The 18,521-nt window shown below is 32.6% G+C and overlaps 2 protein-coding genes across 4 annotated transcripts; one reads left to right on the forward strand and one right to left on the reverse strand.

The window, feature by feature from the left end:
- Positions 1-9,005, forward strand: LOC108662011 (uncharacterized). Its single transcript, XM_088806658.1, has 6 exons — positions 1-233; positions 5,911-5,980; positions 6,934-7,477; positions 7,896-8,194; positions 8,438-8,578; positions 8,712-9,005. The coding sequence occupies exons 1-6, from the start codon at positions 1-3 to the stop codon at positions 9,003-9,005; spliced, it is 1,581 nt and encodes a 526-aa protein (XP_088662784.1).
- A 4,561-nt stretch (positions 9,006-13,566) lies between these two features.
- LOC18599517 (Target of Myb protein 1) lies at positions 13,567-17,876 on the reverse strand. 3 transcript variants are annotated; one of them, XM_007029525.3, is made up of 4 exons: positions 17,725-17,876; positions 16,248-16,777; positions 15,484-15,747; positions 13,567-14,306 (listed from the first exon to the last, which is right to left on the reverse strand). In XM_007029525.3, exons 2-4 carry the CDS (start codon positions 16,764-16,766, stop codon positions 13,884-13,886), a joined length of 1,206 nt encoding a protein of 401 aa, XP_007029587.3. In that variant the 5' UTR covers positions 16,767-16,777; positions 17,725-17,876; the 3' UTR covers positions 13,567-13,883. The 3 variants fall into 3 exon arrangements, with proteins under 3 accessions (XP_007029587.3, XP_017977635.2, XP_088662906.1); XM_018122146.2 differs by having other exon boundaries at positions 17,600-17,740; XM_088806780.1 differs by lacking the exon at positions 17,725-17,876 and adding an exon at positions 17,374-17,491.
- Positions 17,877-18,521: the final 645 nt, after the last annotated feature.

Below are 18,521 nucleotides of genomic sequence, written 5' to 3' on the forward strand. Positions count from 1 at the left end.
ATGGCACTCACTGAAGATGGCAGTGCTATTATTCAAAACAAGCTTCTACCAAAGCTAAAGGATCCAAGGAGTTTTTTTATACCTTGTGCTAATGGTGGTTCTAAATTTTCTAAAGCTTTGTGTAATCTGGGTACTAATGTGTCACTGATGCCTTCATCTGTTATTAAGAAACTTGGACTTGAGGAGATTCAACCTATTACAGTTACTTTTCAATTAGTAGATAGGACAATTCGGTACTGTGTTGGAATTATAAAGGATGTGTTAATTAAAGTGGGGCATCTCTACATCTCGGTTAACTTCCCTATGCTTGAGATAAAAGAGGATGTAGAAATTCCTCTAATCTTAGGATGACCTTTCTTGGCAACTGTAAACGCACTCATTAATGTGAAGGTAAGCAAAATAACTTTTAGAGTTGGAGAGGAGGTAATAGATGTTGGGTGAGGGTTAATCATGCATCAAATGCAAATAAAACGCAGCGAAAATAAATTTAAAAAAAAATAAATTTACGCCTCACCCTCTTAGGATCTCTTTCATGCTAAATTAAGTATAAAATTAAATTAAAAATAAAAGTATATGATCATATCACTTTACCTAAATAATAAAGGTTGATGAATCCTTTGTTAAACCAGCAAATCAACCTTCAAACAGCTCAACCACCTCAGCCCGGTTGTTGAAAACCAAAGCTGTCCAAGGAATCCTTGTGCAGCCTCTGGTGATCCATACCAATGAATGAGAAAATCCTTCTGTAAGGATTGGGAGTGCTAAGCCTTGACAATGTATTAGCAAAGATGAGTTTCATAAACTCATAATTCACACAAAATTGTGGGGCTAAACACACAAAACGAAGTGAATGAAAAACTATTTTTTTCAACCAAGGAACGACAAGATAAAAGAATTTCTAATGTGTCGTTCACTCTTCTTTTTTTTTTTCAGCCGTTCTCCACTACTGTGTTTGGAGACTATAGTAAGGTATTTATACCTTGGATTAATTTTAAACCCTAATTACAAAATTATTTTGTAATTGTCAATTAATTCAATAATTTGATTAAATAATTTAATTAAGTCCTTAAGAAGCCCAATTAACTTAATTGTTTAATTTAATCAATTAGGCCCAATAACTTAATTGTTTAATTTAATTAATTAAGTGCAATGACTTAATTAAATAATTTAATTAATTAGGTCCAATAATTCAATTAAACAATTTAGTTAATTAGGCACAACTTAATTAAACAATTTTAATCAAGTGCTTGAGAAGCTCATAACTTCTAATTTGATTAAGTCCAACTTAATCACCTCTCTCATTTTATTTTCAACATTCATTTTAGGTGTGTGACCCATTAGGCTTCTAACATGTTGGCAATGAACTCAACATATAATTCTTAAGTTAAACTTAGAATTAGATAAATTTAAACTACTTTTAAATTTATCATTAATCAAGTTAACTACCTAGAGTTCATAGACCAAGATTGAGATCTAGCAATCCATCATAGCCACCCAAATGTTAGAAGAGTCAAGATGGTTTGACTCAACCTTTCAGTGATCAGCCTTTCAGCGTAATTCATTCCCTCATCATATATCCCGGAGATGATAAGAGCATGGTGCAATGTCTACTCTTATTGATCTCCATATTCGTTCTTAAATTTTGATCATCAGCTTTATAAAGACTTATGAAACTCCTTTCATAAACTTTAAGTTGCCTTGGTCAAGGACTTCAATAAGCTAATATCAAGTAAGAACAGCGAGGATATGTCCCCTACATTACTTGGGGTGATGATTCCTATCTTGACCACTCATTTGCCTTCACATGCTTCATGTTATACCCAAAAGCATCTTGTTTAGGCATCCTTGGTTGGCACTTGTAGGGATGAAATCAAAGCATAGCACTCCACACATAAGATAACCTGGTGTCTCAAGTCTAAGGAGTATTTACACAACTGACACATGAGAAGTATTGCATAGACACTTGAGTGAAATACCAAATGCACTTCTCATGGTGGGTCATGGTCAATGAACTTACTCTCCTAAGCAAGCACCTACATTCTAGTTTCAAGTATCTCTATACTTCAACCTATGAGATCGGTTGCTTACTTTTCAAGTAAGGAACATAGAATGTACTAGTCTTTAAGTATCATTGATGTCCAGTCTCAATGATACATTGACTAGGAATATTTTGAGATTACGCTTTGATGCATAAGGATCTCATAACTGCAACCTATTATAGTTCCCTTGCAAGGCATATTAATCTCATGGACTTCATCTAATTAGACTTATAACTTGTTATAATAGATGTCTTATTGATAAAGGAAAACCTTTAATCATTTAACATGAATGATGTTGTTGCATGATTGGAATCAAGCCTTAACCAATCCCAATTAGCTGCAAGGCTCATCTCAACATCTCTCACTAGCACAAAGCCAATTGCTACCTTATCGTATGTGGATTCAAATCCATCTAGCAATCGTGTCTCCATGTAGACTCGCTTGTGTCCTTTAATGTGGTTAATTGCTTTTATCTATCTTCATGATGTCCACACATCACATCATGTCATATTACTATATCTAGATCTAATGAGACCCAGGTTCTATTATTATGGCTCCATTGTTACATTAACAATGTTCAGAACCCTTTATTAGTTCCATGAACTAACGATCTAGATATCTTCCTATTTGAACCCTTTATAATATGATGTATATGACTTTATTTATATACACGTATAGTCCCTTTTACTTCTTGGGACCATTCCAACTAAACTATGTTGTATGCATCATATGCATGTGTCACTCTATGTTATGCCATTTGGCCCCTTTTAACCTTTTATTGTCATTAGGCTCCCACTAAATCCAAGATCCTTTATGAGAGTAATATTCAAACTCTTTTAAACATCCCATGATGTATATACATCTCAATGTATGCTTGTAATCATATTGGTTTGGAATATCATAATGGGCTTTTATGTTGGAGAGATATGGACCAAATCATATTGCAATATGAAGTTGCTTTCTTTCTTGAACATTCATCTGTATGTTTTGCTCTTAAGAAAGTTCCATTTTATATGAATCAATATTCAATCTTTTGATCAATTGAACATATTTCATGATTGATCAAATATCATTGCAAGGATAAACATGAAGCTAGGATAATTAAATATGACATAATTATTCCAAATAATTATTCAAACTAGAAACATATAAGCTTCCACATCCAAATGCTAAAGACAAATGTTTCACCAGCCATTTCTAGGGCAATCACATAATTAATGTTTCAAAAACATCTAAATAAATTATCCAACATTTCGATATAAATGGGAGTGTAACCATCCAATGTAGCATCTAATGCTTTATGTAGTCTATCCATGTGGTCACCTCCTCAGCCAAGATCCTACTTATCTTTATCTTTGGTCCTTGCAATATGTTAAACATATGAGAACCAACTTTGAGGTATCTTATACCTTTAATATATAAAATAGAATTATTTAGCAAATGGTACCTGAATCAGAAACTTCAATAAACTTCTTTTTCTTGCTCACAGTAGCTAAGTACTCCTTGCAGTTCTTCTTCCAATGTCCAAGTTTGCCACAATGATGGCAAATATCCTTTTCTTTGTCCTTTTTGAAACCTCCCTTAGGCTTCAAGGCCTTCTCATTTTGGGATTTTACCTTCTTCCCTTTTAGGGCTTTCTTCTTCTATTGCTTTGTATGAGTCTTGGAAGAAGAAATAAGAAGCAATGATCCCTTATCTTTGTCGTGTCTAACACATTCAAAAGTTCGAGAAGAGTGGCTTCCAATTGATTCATATGGAAGTTCAACACAAACTAACTAAAGCTGTCAGGAAGAGATTGTAGAACTAAGTCTATTAAAAATTATAAAAATTTTTAAGCTTTGTTTGTTTTTAGTTCAATGTCACGTTTTAGTTTTCAAGTTATTTTAGTTTACTTTTGTTTAAAATTTCAACAAAATTTTTGAGAATGTTGACTATGATTAATTGCACCTTTCATTTTGATTTACTTATCCAATGAAGAAAATTAATTATCTTGTTATCCTATGCTTTTAGTCAGTGTGAATATTGTTCAAGTATTATGTTGAACTTTTTTGTTAAGCATCATTGTAGAATGCAAATTTCCATCAAACTAAGCACATGTTTCATGCTTTGAATAATTGTGCATATTTAAAGAATTTTTTTTTTATAATTGAGGGAAGGGGAATTCGAACTCTGCTCTTAAGGTAAAGAGATTATGCACCAACCATTGAGCTAAATGCTCGGGTGCATTGTGCATATTTAAAGAATGTTTATGCAAGTGTAAATTTTTGAAGAAAGTCTTAAGTTATAGAATTTGTTTTAATTTCTCTTGAAGCGAAATCCCAGGCTACACTTAGTTAGAAAGATGACTTAAGCCATTTTTGAATCGATTAAGCTTTTTGAGCCTACCATATACAATTATATCCTTAGTCACCCTTTTTTTTTAGTCAAATTTTTCCTTTCTTTCATTAAACATTTAGTGAAAAGCCTTAACCTACAAATAAAATTCTCACATTAACACCCATCACTCTTAAGTATATAGATTATTTTTAAGAGATGTATTGAGCTTAGTAATAGTGAAAAAGGTAAAGAAGTGAAGTTAAAGTCAAAATTCAAAAAGTTGTACAGAACTCACCTTACTACTTATCATAAAATGACATAAATTTGGAGGTCTTAAATTTTGATAAAAGAAAAATAAAGAAAAGAAGAAAAAAAATGAGAAATCCAAAAATAGAATAAAGTGTTTGATGAATAAAAATGGAGGATGAATTGAAAAAAAAAGGTGTGATTAGAAGAAGTGAAAAGTAAAGCTCACTAGAAATCCTAGAATAATCATGTACTTAGGGTGATTTAAGCTACATTTTAACCTTTATCATACTTTAACCCTAGCCACACATTACAAGCTAGATAAAGTCCTAAGGATCCTTAATTAAATGTTAGTCTACATAAGTGAAGAGAGAGATGAAGAGCAAACATATGAAACTCTTAACTAATTTGAACTCTTGCATGAGCATAAACATATCTAAATGACATAATTTTCATTGGAAGAATACACACACACATGAAATTCCATTTGAAAAATGAGCTTAAAACCTATTGCAATGTGAACTTGAATAATATTTGTGCTTTGCTTTAAGTTAAGGAAACAAGATAACTTACAAGGAATTAAAAGTGATCTTTGGATTGGTGATTTATAGTTCAACTTTTTCGATGTTCATGTTTTTTTCTTTGTTTTGGAGTTTTGCTCAAGGACTAGCAAAATATTAAGTTTGGAGGTGTGATAACTTTATTATATAGAGTTATCTTATGCATCTTTGGAACTTAAAATTAAGCTAAGTCCTTTAGCTTTAAGTAATCCATAGGTAATTTTATGCTTCGTAGTAGTACTTTAATTTAGACTTGGCAATTTTGGACAGGACACGTTAATACGACACGAGAAGATACGAGTTAAATAGGTTATGGGTTTACCCTTAACGTGTTTAGTGTCTAAACATGTCAAACACGACAAACACGTTTAAACATGTTTACTTAATCGTGTTATCGTGTTTAAACGTGTACACGTAACACTTTTATTAACCTGTTAAGCATTAATAGTTAAAGATTGTTTTAACCTTATATAAATAATTATTTTAAAAAGTTTTTTTTTTTAATTTTATAAAAGATATTAAGGTAATTATACATCCTTTTACCCTAATTTTTCACCTTTGTTTTTATTTTGGATTGCCTCAGCCCTCACGGCTATTGCACAGGAAGCCAATACCACCAGACCACCAGACCACTACACCACGGCACGGCCAGACCACTAGACCACGACACCACCAGTCCAACAGATCTTTATTCTTCACCAAATCTTTATTCTCTTCTTCAATTTCTTTTTCCCCTTTCACTTTAGCAGCTTTAGATTGGGACTTGGGAGTGTTGAGCAGGTTTCTTCAGCGACTTTTTCCCTTTTCACTGAAACAGAGGTAAGTAGTTTATTTTTACATTTTATTTTTCTTTTATTGGATTAATTTAAAGAACACAATACATTGGATTTGGGAGTTTGAAAGTTTGGTTGCCCAAATATTCCCCTTGCAAATCGGTCCATTGGTCCCCAACGTTCCCCCATATCATGTAGCTGCTTTCGGGATTTCAGACTTGAAAACCTCAAGTCTTTTGTGTTGCGCAAAGGGGTAAAGTAAGGATAGAGTTTTAGTGGGTTTTTTTTTTATTTCTAGTCTTTTAAGACATCAGATATGAACAGAAATATGGATGAAATAGAGCAAATTTCTTTCAAGGCATTTTATTTCAGTATGCCGAATTCTTGGTTTTGTAAGTTCTCTAATCTGTTGATTGCTTATAATGTTTGACAGGCTTCCTTACATCGGTAGGGGGCAGAGTTTCAAGCTATATGGTTAATTTGCAATCCCTAATTAGATACTTGATTTATTATTGAAGGCACTGCATTCGTCCTTTGAGCTTCAAGTGGAGCACCTGATAAGGTTTAAATTTTATTAGTTGGTTGCATTTTTTTATTCTTGTTTTCAGCAGCCCTTATGATATGTTCTTAGCTTTTATTTACTAGATTGTCATTTGCAATTTGAGATTTTATCATGGGGAAATCTTTCTGCTGCATATGCATTTGGATTATGCAATAGGAACTTCAGCTGTGATACTTCCTTTGGATTTTTCTATTGATATGAGTAGGTTGATTTAAATAGATGCCAAGCTTTATTATTTATTTTTTTAATTTAATATGTATTTTTGTTGAACATTATAAAATTTGCCTAGATAAGTTATCTAAGATAACTACATTTAATTTTCAATGTTTTATTTCTTTTTTAGTGAGAGAAACATTAAATTTTTTAAACTTACTCTTCATCAATCACGTGTTATGTGGCAATATTTTTGATGTTATTTATGTTGTTGATGGTTGCAGATGGAATCTGACAATATCAATGTTTCTTTTGAATCAAATGTTCATTTTCTGGAGAAATCTGATGATTGTCTGCAGATTGAGCAGTTGGGAGCAACAGATAAAAAGAAGCCATGCCAACTCAAAAAACGAAAGCTAACTTCAAAGCTTTGGACATTCTTTGAACGTTTGCCAAAAAAGAACTCAAGTGATGGAAAATCAAAAGTAAAGTGCAAGCTCTGTGGGTATATTTTGAATTATGAAAGCAAGTATGGGACAGGTAATTTGAAACGTCATAATGATAATTGTGTTAAGAAAGACACACGTGATATAGGTCAAATGATATTTTCTAAAGAACATAATTCAATGTTAATGAGGTCTTCAAAATTTGATCCTGAAAAGTTTCATAAATTAGTGGTAGCTGCAATTGTGATGCATAATTTGCCTTTATCATTTGTGGAGTATACTGACATTAAGTCTATGTTGTCTTATTTGCGTGAAGATGTTGTTTTGATCTCTAGGAACATTGTTAAAGTTGATATAATTAGGATGCATAAAAGAGAAAAATGTACTTTGACGGGCTGATATAATTAGGATGCATAAAATGAACGATTCATCATCTTCAAGAATCACCTGGGAGGATTTGTTTGACTTCTGATTTGTGGACTTCTGTTGTTACTGATGGGTATGCGTGTCTTACTGCTCATTTTGTTAACAAAAATTGGGTTCTACAGAAAAGAATCTTGAATATTTCCTTTATGCCACCTCCACACAGTGGTGTTGCTTTAAGTGAAAAGATTTATGTATTGTTAGTTGAATGGGGAATTGAAAGTAAATTGTTTTCAATAACATTGGATAATGCTTCTGCAAATTATACTTTTGTGATTTGTTGAAAGTGCAATTGAATATGAGAAAGCAACTTTTAGGAAGAGGCAAGTTTTTTCAAATAAGATGTTATGCTCATATACTTAATTTGATTGTGCAAGATGGTTTGAAAGAAGTTGATAGTGCGATCCAAAAAGTGAGGGAAAGTATTAAGTATGTGAAAGGTTCTCAATGGAGAAAACAAAAGTTTTTAGAGTGTGTGAGCCTAGTGAATTTGAATGCAAAAAGAGGCTTAAAACAAGATGTGCCAACTAGGTGGAACTCTACATTTCTCATGCTTGAAAGTGCACTTTATTTTCGCTTGGCCTTTTCTCATTTGGAAATTAGTGATTCAAATTTCAAGCATTCTCCATCTAGAGATGAATGGGATAGAATTGAGAAACTTAGCAAGTTCTTAAGTGTATTTTATGAGATTACTTGTGTGTTTTCTGGAACAAAGTATCCCACAGTCGACTTGTACTTTCCTTCGATATTCATGGCACACATGACCTTGGAAAAACATATGAGTGGAGATGATGTGTATTTGAAAAATATAGCTACTCAAATGTTTTTTAAGTTTGAAAAGTATTAGTCTGAATTTAGTTTGATTTTAGCTATAGCTGTAATATTTGATCCTCGGTACAAGATTCAATTTGTGGAATAGAGTTACACAAAGCTTTATGGGAGTGATTCAACTGAATTTAAAAAGGTTAAAGATCATTTATTTGCTCTTTATGATGAATATACTGTCAAGGTTCCTAATACTCCATCTGCTTTAAATGACACGCTTTTTGATGAGAAAAAGGTGCACAAGGGAAAAAACTAGTTCTTGAAGGTAATTTTTTTTTATTTTTGAAGTATTATTTGTTATTGAATTTAATTTTCTATTGTTGTTTTTTATTTTAATATTTTTTAATTATTTTGTTTTTATTAATTAGGAGTTTGACAATTTTCAACGTGAGTTTGGGACTACGAAGAACAAATCTCAACTGGAGCAATATTTGGATGAACAAAGGATTGAAACGACAATTGAATTGGATATTTTACAATTTTGGAAGACAAATCAGTTTCGTTATCCTAAGGTTTCTACCATGGCTCGAGATATCTTGGCCATTCTTGTATCGACAGTGGCTTCCGAGTCTGCTTTTAGTGTTGGCGATAAAGTTCTTGATCAATATCGGAGCTCACTTAAACTAAATGTTGTGGAGGCAATTTTATGTTGTAAGGATTAGCTATTTGGGGAAACTGGTAATACATTCTTTCATTTATTTTTGGCTATGTTTCTTCTGTTTAAATGCATGATTAGAGTAAGTTTGATTTATTTATTATTTTTAATAAATATTTTTTAATATTGTAGCATATGTAGAAATAGATATGAACAGTCTTATCGCGGATGTCATAAATTTAGAAATTAGTAAGGAAGAAATGTCATCAGCCGAATGCTCTAATACTGTTGATGTCAATTAATCATCAATGAAAATGTATGCTTTGAACTAACTTTGACATTTTATTTAACTTTTTCAATATTGATTTAATTTTATTAATATATTGTTTTCATTTTATTATTAGGTTTTGTGACGTCGGAATGATGTGACATTGGAGAACGAGTTTTCGATTTTGATTTGTTCATGGTTGATGATGTGGTTAATGATGTGTTTTTAATTATGATTGAAAATCATGAATGATTTTTAATATTATTAGTGTTTGAAGGTTTGATGTTAAATTGTTAATGATGTATTTTATCATATTATATGATAATGAATTTTTTGTATGTTATTTATATTAATTTTTATTATATTTGATGTTATTATTATTTTTGTTTTGTTATAATTATTTTTATAATTATAGATTTTAAATTTAAATAATAAAATTATATGTAATTGTAAATATTATAATTTAATCGTGTTAAATATGTTAATCATGTTAATCGTGTTAAACGTGTTAATCGTGTTAATCGTGTTAAACGTGTCATTAATCGTGTCGTGTCTTATATTGACACGTTTAATAAATGTACTAATCGTGTCGTGTCGTGTTATACGTGTACATGTTTTAAATTTAAGACACAAATATTAAACTTGTCGTGTTCGTGTTTAGCCTTAACGTGTTTCGTATCTAATCGTGTCTGACACGTTAACGTCACGTTAATACGAATTGCCAGGTCTACTTTAATTTATGCCATGACATTTATCATTTATGCAATTTTAATGAATTTTTTGTTAAAATCTCTCATTTCAGCTTCTAATTAATTGATTTTAAGATATCGAAGGACATGCAAAGAGTTGGAACTCAAATGGAAAAGGATGGTACAAGTAGCTTAAGAAAGGCCTCAAAACATGCTGCAATGTTTTAAGCATAACTTGAGCTACAAAACTCCAATCAACATGATTCTTGTATATACGGAAATCTAAGAGGAAGAACTACAACTTTGATGCTAAGCACTTCACCTAGTTCAGAAGGGATCATGGTAAAAAATATGGAGGAATTTGACTAACTATAGTAGATTGTAGTCAGTGTTGACAGAAGCTTGGGCACCTAAGCGCTGAATACACTGTCCAGCATGTTAAAACAAGCCACAAAATAGAACCTTAGGCACCTACACGTAATTCTACACATTTTGGGCCATTCAATTTTACATCAAATGGCCATCAAAAGGAGTATAAATACAATCATATTTTAAGGCTGAAGGGGAGCATTTTAAGGAGCAACTACATAGGCAAAAAGGAGCTTTCCACAAGGACAAAAGAAGAGGAAAAATCTTGAAGAAAAGCTTGACAAAGCTGCACCAAAAGAGTTTCTCTCACTAGCTTTATTTTTCTCTCTCTAAATCTCTTTGTATAAATGCTTAATTTTGCTAAAATTTTATTGTGGGCTGTTAAAATGTTAAGCTAAATTTTCTTTTCTAGGATTATGGTTGATATTAATGTATAGTTTGGATGCTTAATTGACTATTACTTGTTTTTATGGAATATTTAGTGTTTATTCAAATATGCACTTATTTCTTATTTTATTGACTAATCACCAATAGGATGTGCATGAGTTTTTAAATAATACTTGACAAAATTAGTTTAAAAAGACCATGGTTTGGGTAGTATATGATCGTTGCGATTAGGAATTAATTGGGTGATTTGTTAATATGGTAGACATACATCTATTAACTACATATAGTCAATTTATAGGACCCATACTTAAGAAGCTTAGTTTAATTAATTAGCTATAAACATATAGAGAATGAAATTAAGTTAGGCCATTGTACAATATCTCTACAAAGAATCGTATATGCTTAAGGATCCTAGGCTAGCATTAATTTTCTATAAAAGTAGGTAATTAGTCAATCTTTAAGTCCAAATGAAGCATTAATTGAAACCATAATCCTAGGTACTTCCCACTGTTTTCCAACTTAATTTACTTGCATTTTTTTTAGCTTAGTTCACTAATTTAGCCTTGCTACTTTCATTTTCATTTTCATTTTCAATTAATTTTTAAACTAGATTACATTGTATAAGATTAGATTGCCCAATTTTAGTAATTAGTAAGAATTTAAATACAATTCTTTGTGGTACTTGATGACCATGTGCACTTACATGATGTTTTGTTAATTTGATTAAAGTTTTAAAGTAAATTGTCTTGATAAATTAACTCGCAACACTTGGCTTCTTGTTTTCTTTCCACCGTCGTTACCTTTTCTTCGCCACCGCCACCATCGTCACTTCCTATTTCTCTGTGTATTTCCTCATCATTCTCAATGATTTCCTTCCCCTTCGTATAAGCCTTCAAATCACAGCTAGCTTCCCATTCTACTATGCTAACACAGATGCTATATTGCCTGCCTTCAACTTCAATGCGCACTTGGCTTGGAATAATTGCCCTACTTCTCACCTTCACTAAAATATGTGCTTTGATCAAATCTTTCACTTCTACATGTACTCCGATCAATTGCCAAGAACTCACCCCAACACCCAACAATTGCTTTGAAAGTGTTTATGTGCCATGAATGAATTAGAACTTCACCAAGGCGCACCCAAAGTCTTACCTTTCTCTTCATTAGCAATGCTAACCGGTAGTATTGAGCCAAACCAGAGCTCAAAAACTTCTTAGTAGGTCTCCAATAAAACCTCTATTTCCTCCTTTAGGTCTAAGGTAACAAGCACTATCATTCCTTCAGGGATCCTAATTTGCACAACAATCCCTTCCCTGGCCAATCCTGATTGTACTGTTCGATAGTCAACTCTTTCCCTTAATCTTCCTACCGCACTGCTCTGTACCCAACTCATGTCCTCTTCTGCTACATTAGTCTTGATCGTAATCATTCTTGTACCAGTCTGGCAGTTTGGCCTTCTTATTTCATTACCAACTACCTCTTTCCCTTGAGCCATATCCTCAATTCCCTTTTTCAGTTCCTCCATCTTTGCCTTATTTCGTTTATCTTCCTCTAGCTTGACCATCCCTTTCCCCTTCTGTGACTTCATTCCCTCACCTGCTGCTACCTCTTTATGTGACCTACCGTCTATCCCCCGTGTCTTGGGTTCAAAAACTCCTTTCCTTCCCATTACCTCGTTGTCCTCATGTTTATCTCTGCCCCTAAGCACTGGTTCAGCTCTCTTCACTATGAGTCGATTCCCATCCATCCACTGATGTCCTCCCCATTTTAGCACCTTTTCCAATTCATGCTTTTCTCTATACCTAATAAACGTGAAGTTCGCTACCCTTCCCTTATCCTGCAAGACCTTTCTTGGAATAAACACGTCTACAACAGTTCCACACTCCTCAAACGCTCCTTTAATGATTGCCCGTGATAACCTTTTACTAAAATTGTCCACAAACACTGAATGGAGGCTGTCAAGCCACCTTCTTTCCAACTTTCCGTCCATCTCCATCCATCTCAGTTTCATGGAGCTGGACTAATGATTGACTACTTTAAATTGAGTTCAGTTTCCTTCTGTATTAACGACCAGAGACTAAGATGAGGGGGTGAGAGGTTGACCATCCTTCACAATACCCTCAATAGGTAATCAAAGAGAACCAATAGGGGTTGTAGATCAGTGTAAGAGGATGACTAAATGGTCAAGGGCGATGTGCATTGTCAAGTGTGCATCCTTTCCATGCAGATGGCACTCACTCTAGTCTTTTCCCAGTCCCCACTTGCGTTACTCAAAAGGACTTATATGCAGCAAATAAGAAAGTCTCATCTGGGAAGGGATTTTTGCACCATCTGCAAAATGCCATAGGAGAGTATTTGAATATTTGGAAAAAAATGAGCTGAAGCTGGTGTTCACACACAAAGGGAAAGAGAAGATCGGGGAAGTCTCAAGCTAGCTGGGAAGTCTCAAGAAGTAAAATCTTTAAAAAGTAAAACTTATTAATTTACCCATTAGATTTTACTTTTATCTTTTACACGAGTGACACACATTTTCACTTAATTTACGGAAATGAGTAAGATTTTTAATTTTGAGACTATTTATATAATATACATATAAAATGTTGGTAAAATTTTTGATGAATGAAAACAAAAATATTTGTTCATTATAATTTTAAATTTCCATTTGAAATATTTATTATTATAGATATAAATAAAAGTTATCTACATTATAATAACTTCATTACAAAATAATTTTGTTAATTCTAATAAAATTAAGTAATTTATAGATTAATATTACAAAATTTCAATTATTTATATTTCTAATTTTATATGAAAAATTGTAAAATCCATAAGTGAAAAACAAATGTCATCAAAAAATATAGACAAAATGTCCTCACATTTTGAAGCCTGAAAGATCAATTAATTTACACTTCGTCGAGGTGAAAACTGATTCCGGTATATTTAGCATAAGCATGGAACTTGTTGGAAGGACTTACATGCAGCAAACAAGAACCAGTCACTAGAATGTCATGTCCCCATACCACAACTATGAGAGCCAAACAGCTTTATTCTGCTCATAACAATCCTCCCATGTATACTCATCAAATAATTATGTAAATAAATCCAAACATTAATTACTTACACATAACTTGGTAGTATGTGAAAGAAAAAAGTCCACAATCCTGTCAAAGTTCAAACTTCTGTTCAATGCCTACAATGATGCCCGCATAGGCCTTCTGTCCTAAAGTAGCACTCAAAATGTGATTAGATCATCTTTTGGTGCTTGCTGCTTCTTTGAATCTTGCCCACTTTCAGATGAACCCCCACCTTTCTTACCAAAAATCATTTCATCAAGATCATCCATCATGTCATCATTGCTTCCCCCATGTGTTCCATGTCGAGTACCTGCTGGTTTTCTGATTAAGGCATCTTCTTTTGCATGATGGGGTGAATCATCAGGCTCAACAGCCACAGGAATCATTGCAGGTTCTGGCTCATGAGCAACTAATGATGGCTTCTTCAACTCTTCATACTTTGAGAGAGCTTTTTGGATCTCATCATTCACATTCAAAGCTTCAAAAAGCATGGCCTCATTATCTCCAGCAGTCTCAATTATTCTTAGAACCGTGGATTGGGACTGACGACACTGCTGGACAAGCGTGGTTGTCAAATCATCCTGCCAAAAATGAAAATGTAAATTACTGGGATCAACCAGCATTCAGCCCTAGCAAAGGTATGAAAACAGTACTTGTTGATCAAATCTGGAACTAAAAGCTCCACCCCATACTTCCCCTCCTTTTATTTTATTTTATTTCCTTTTCCTCCCACATGGAGATGTAAAAATTATGTGCAATCAGAATCTCCTGGCTTTTTTATTTTATACCAATGTCCCAAATCAAATTTGATAAAGTTAACAAAAAGGAGGGTGGGAGAGTAAACATATAAACTGCTAGAAAAACAAAAAGTAACATACTAAGTAGGTTAGAATTTTGTCCTGCTTTGTTACCTTCTGGGCAAGGGATTCATTTCATATGATTCTACCAATATGAATAACAGAAATGCAAAAACAAACTTCATTTTAAAAGGTTAAATCTGCATAAGGTTCCTACACCTTCAAATTGTAAATGTTTACAAGAGCTATGCCCTAACTTATAGGTTCAGAACACATGACATTGCTGCCACCTCAAGAACAACTAAATGACCATTTGAAAGATCATTTATAAAGTTATGAGTCTAAACTAAAACAAAACATCACAATATTGTGAAATTGTCATCTGTTTCTCAACACTGATGAAGATCTCAAGAAAAAAGCCTAAGTTAACTTACAAAGAACAATCAGCAAAAAGTTCAAGTATGCTTAAATCTAATTTTCTGATGTCATCTTATCACCACAAAGAATTCACTTCTAATTTCCCTTCTAGCAGAGCATAACAAGTCAAAGATATCCCCTTCAACATGAAAGTATGAACTTGGCATCATTGGAGCCATCAGAATTGTCACCAATATTCATCATTGAGGTGAAATGTAATAATAATCACCTATAGGCCTCCAAGTTGCATAAAAGATCACAAATGGATAATAAAAAAGATTTAAAAGCTCTAAAAAGAAAGTAATTTCCCCTTGCAAATAAAGCAAAAAGCAAATTATTAACAAACAAGTTGATCTTTTGCACATTAAAGTCTCACTAAATGCATAGAATACTAAACATTCTTTAACACATGAATGGATAGACAAAACAAATTCATGACTAATTCGGTCAAGACTCTCAGATTATTAAGAGCTTGTTGAAGCATACTTCATTGATAGTCATTAAAAAGTTAGAAACTAAGAAGTGCAAAAAAAGACAATAATACCTCAAGAGCATCTTGTTGAGGAGATGATGATAACACAGTTGAAAGAAGCTCAATACTGTTTCTTGCCACATCAAATGCTTCTTTTGTTTGTTCAGCTGTAAAGGTTTGAACAGGAATATCACGCTGAAGCTGCATGTCATGTTGAAACTGCTGCGCAAGACTAGCATCCACTTCTTGTGCTGAAACTGAACGAGGAGGAGTAAAAATAGGTGCCAAACTCTCATTGTCACGACCAGGAAAGCGAATACCCCTTGATTTTAAACTCTACAACATAAAAAAGATTATTTGAGAAATCTCAAAAGTCATCAATCTACAAGCCAAAAGGCTTTGTCTTTTGTAGCAACATTGCACCGCATATTAAAACTTATTGCAACTCAAAGCACAAATAATTCAAGAGACATTGGCGTACCCCAAAAAGTTCCTAGTCAAGAATTTAGTTGTTGAAGAAAGCTTATTCGAGGATTTTCTAAATTAATGTTATGATTTCAATCAACTAAACCAAATAAACAATTAAATATTTGCTCCTTCATTTAAAAAAAAAATTCCCATTCCATGATTTAATTAAGATTTGCAGGCTATATTGTAGATTGAAGACTGTAACAGCAACAAAAAGAATCAATTTCACACAACTGTTATTACTAATGTTACAGGACTTTCAACCAGAAACACACCACAACAAAACAAGTAAATGAAATTAAATAATCATATTTCCTTGACTTGTTTCCACATCTGCAACAAACCCGATAAAAAGTATATGTTGTTACCTTGTAAGTTTCTTCATAAACAGGCAAATAGCGGAGCTCGCTGGTTGACTCCCCCCACGCTTCAATAAGCGTCAAAGCTTTGTTCCGATTATTAACAACGGTCTGAGGATCATCGATTAGCTTAACCATTTCATCGAGAACCCTCTCAGCTGCCACCTCTGAGAATGCCTTCTCACAATTCTTGACACAAGTTTCAAGCAAAACCAAGGACAGGTATTGAGCCCTAGGGCTCTTCATCATTATCCTCCGCTTTATGCCACGGATCAATTCAACACTGCTAATTTTTTCGTGATTGATCATGTCACAGATTTCAAGATTTAAGGCCCAATCAGGCTCATCAAGGGTCTCTGAGGTGGCATCCTCAACAAGCTTATCAGCTTGGTTCGGGCCTTGGAAGAGCTCCTTCACCTTAAAGCTCATTGAGCTCATGCCAGCACTTACTTTTCTGCCCACCTCAGCTCCTTCAATCTTGAGGCGTTCACCAAAGGCACTAACTTTGTCCATCAAATTTTTGTCCATCTTCACGAAACCTTCAAAAAACAAAACCATATATTCAATAAATTCCTTAAAAAAAACACTAGAAAAGTCAAAGAAATAATGCCTTAATGCATCCATCCTAGGGGCCAGATATTAACATAAAAATTTCTTCCCAGTCATCTTCCATGAAAAAAAAATATCCCTAAAGCCTCAAAATTACATCAATGTTTTAAAATAATCAAACAGAAATAACTATGATCTGCCCCATCATCATTAATTTAGACACTCAAATATCTGGTTTTGCTTCTTCACCATCTTCCCTACGATATACCCAGCAGAACTTAATGCTAACCTAAAAATTTATCAGAACAATTGTCAATAGCATCGATATTCTTCAAACAAGAACCCTAATTTCCAAATCTTCAAAAGAACCCTCATTATCAAAATAATAGCTTCAAAACCCCTCAAAATTCGAACAACTTGCCAATTAAAGAAGATAATAAGAACCAAAACCTAATTTAAATCAAATACTCAAATAAATTAAAAGTAGATACGATCTTCCCTTCTATTTTAGCAGTAAATAAACAAAAAGCACTGCAAAAATCGATGAATAAAGTAAATAAAAAAATAAAATCCAATTTCTTCATACCTCAAAACCCCAAAAATCAAAATTTAGAAAAGCCTAAGAAGAAAATAGTTAGGTTGCTTAACTACGAACAAAATATAAGGCAAAATATTCAAAGAAATAAAAATCAAGTTCATAAAGTCAACTGCCGGTTCAGCTAAGCCTAGACTCTAAAATACTTCAATTTCAAAGTCAGGAAACAAAAAAAAAAAGCAAAACCAAGAAAAAAAAAGTTTTTCTCTTTGCTTACAGTTTTTGGTGAGTCGAATTGATGAGATCAAGCAAATGATGAAAAAAAACCAGGGAGATTTGGTGCAATTAAAAATAAAAAATAAAATAAAAATAAAAATAAAAAAGTGAAGGTAATTATTCTACCTTCGAAATTGAATTGAGATGGAAAAAGGAGAGAAGACTGCGACCCGTAACGACTCAGTAAAGTTGAGTTTTTGATCTTGCCTTGGAGTTTCAGTCTCTCTCTCTCTGGCAAATGCCCATTTTTTATTTTTTATTTCGTATAATATATATATATATATATATATATATATATTATATATATATTCCCTTGAGATTTTTCCTTTTGGGCTTTTTGTTAAATAAATATATTGCGTAAATGCGAAGGTTGTTGCCATTGGTCGATAAAAGTAAAAAGCGGCACCGCACCAAGTGTCACATTCCTCTCTTTTCTTGCTTTTATTAAATGCCTGTCAATATTAAATGTACATCCACCGTCAAGCTAATTTCAAATTACAATATTAGTTTTATTACTATTAAAGAAGTATTCCCATAACAAAACAAAGGATTAAGGATTTAAGAATTATTACCTATAAGTTTTTATTTTTATACGTAAATATTTTATTTATAGATAAATGTTTCTATGTGATGATTATATTGATATTTAATAATTCTTTTTGACATAATATTTTAAAAAAACTCATTAATAATTCACAAAAATTCAGATAAACTCTTTGTTTTATAATTCTATTAAGTTTTTATATTCATTTTGAATCAAATAAATTTTTATTGTTAAAAATAAATTAATTATTATTAATCAAATCATCATTTATATAATTTAATAATGACATAACATGTTAATATGTTGTAACAATGATGATGTTGTATACTTGCTTACAATGGTGGATTAAGATTTTATATGAAAGGTGGTTAAATAATAA

Source organism: Theobroma cacao, chromosome 5 (genome assembly GCF_053813885.1).
Source record: "Theobroma cacao isolate CCN51 chromosome 5, ASM5381388v1, whole genome shotgun sequence".
NCBI classification, from domain to species: Eukaryota; Viridiplantae; Streptophyta; class Magnoliopsida; order Malvales; family Malvaceae; genus Theobroma; species Theobroma cacao.

Excerpts from the sequence above, each read along its gene's own strand:
- LOC108662011 (XM_088806658.1), top strand. The coding sequence starts at position 1 with ATGGCACTCACTGAAGATGGCAGTGCTATTATTCAAAACAAGCTTCTA. Across the intron at positions 234-5,910 it reads TTAGTAGATAGGACAATTCG|CTTTAGATTGGGACTTGGGA; the intron begins GTACTGTGTTGG and ends TCACTTTAGCAG. Across the intron at positions 8,579-8,711 it reads CGCTTTTTGATGAGAAAAAG|GAGTTTGACAATTTTCAACG; the intron begins GTGCACAAGGGA and ends TTTATTAATTAG.
- LOC18599517 (XM_007029525.3), bottom strand. The coding sequence starts at position 16,766 with ATGGACAAAAATTTGATGGACAAAGTTAGTGCCTTTGGTGAACGCCTC. Across the intron at positions 15,748-16,247 it reads TTTATGAAGAAACTTACAAG|AGTTTAAAATCAAGGGGTAT; the intron begins GTAACAACATAT and ends TTTATGTTGTAG. Across the intron at positions 14,307-15,483 it reads CTCAACAAGATGCTCTTGAG|GATGATTTGACAACCACGCT; the intron begins GTATTATTGTCT and ends CATTTTTGGCAG.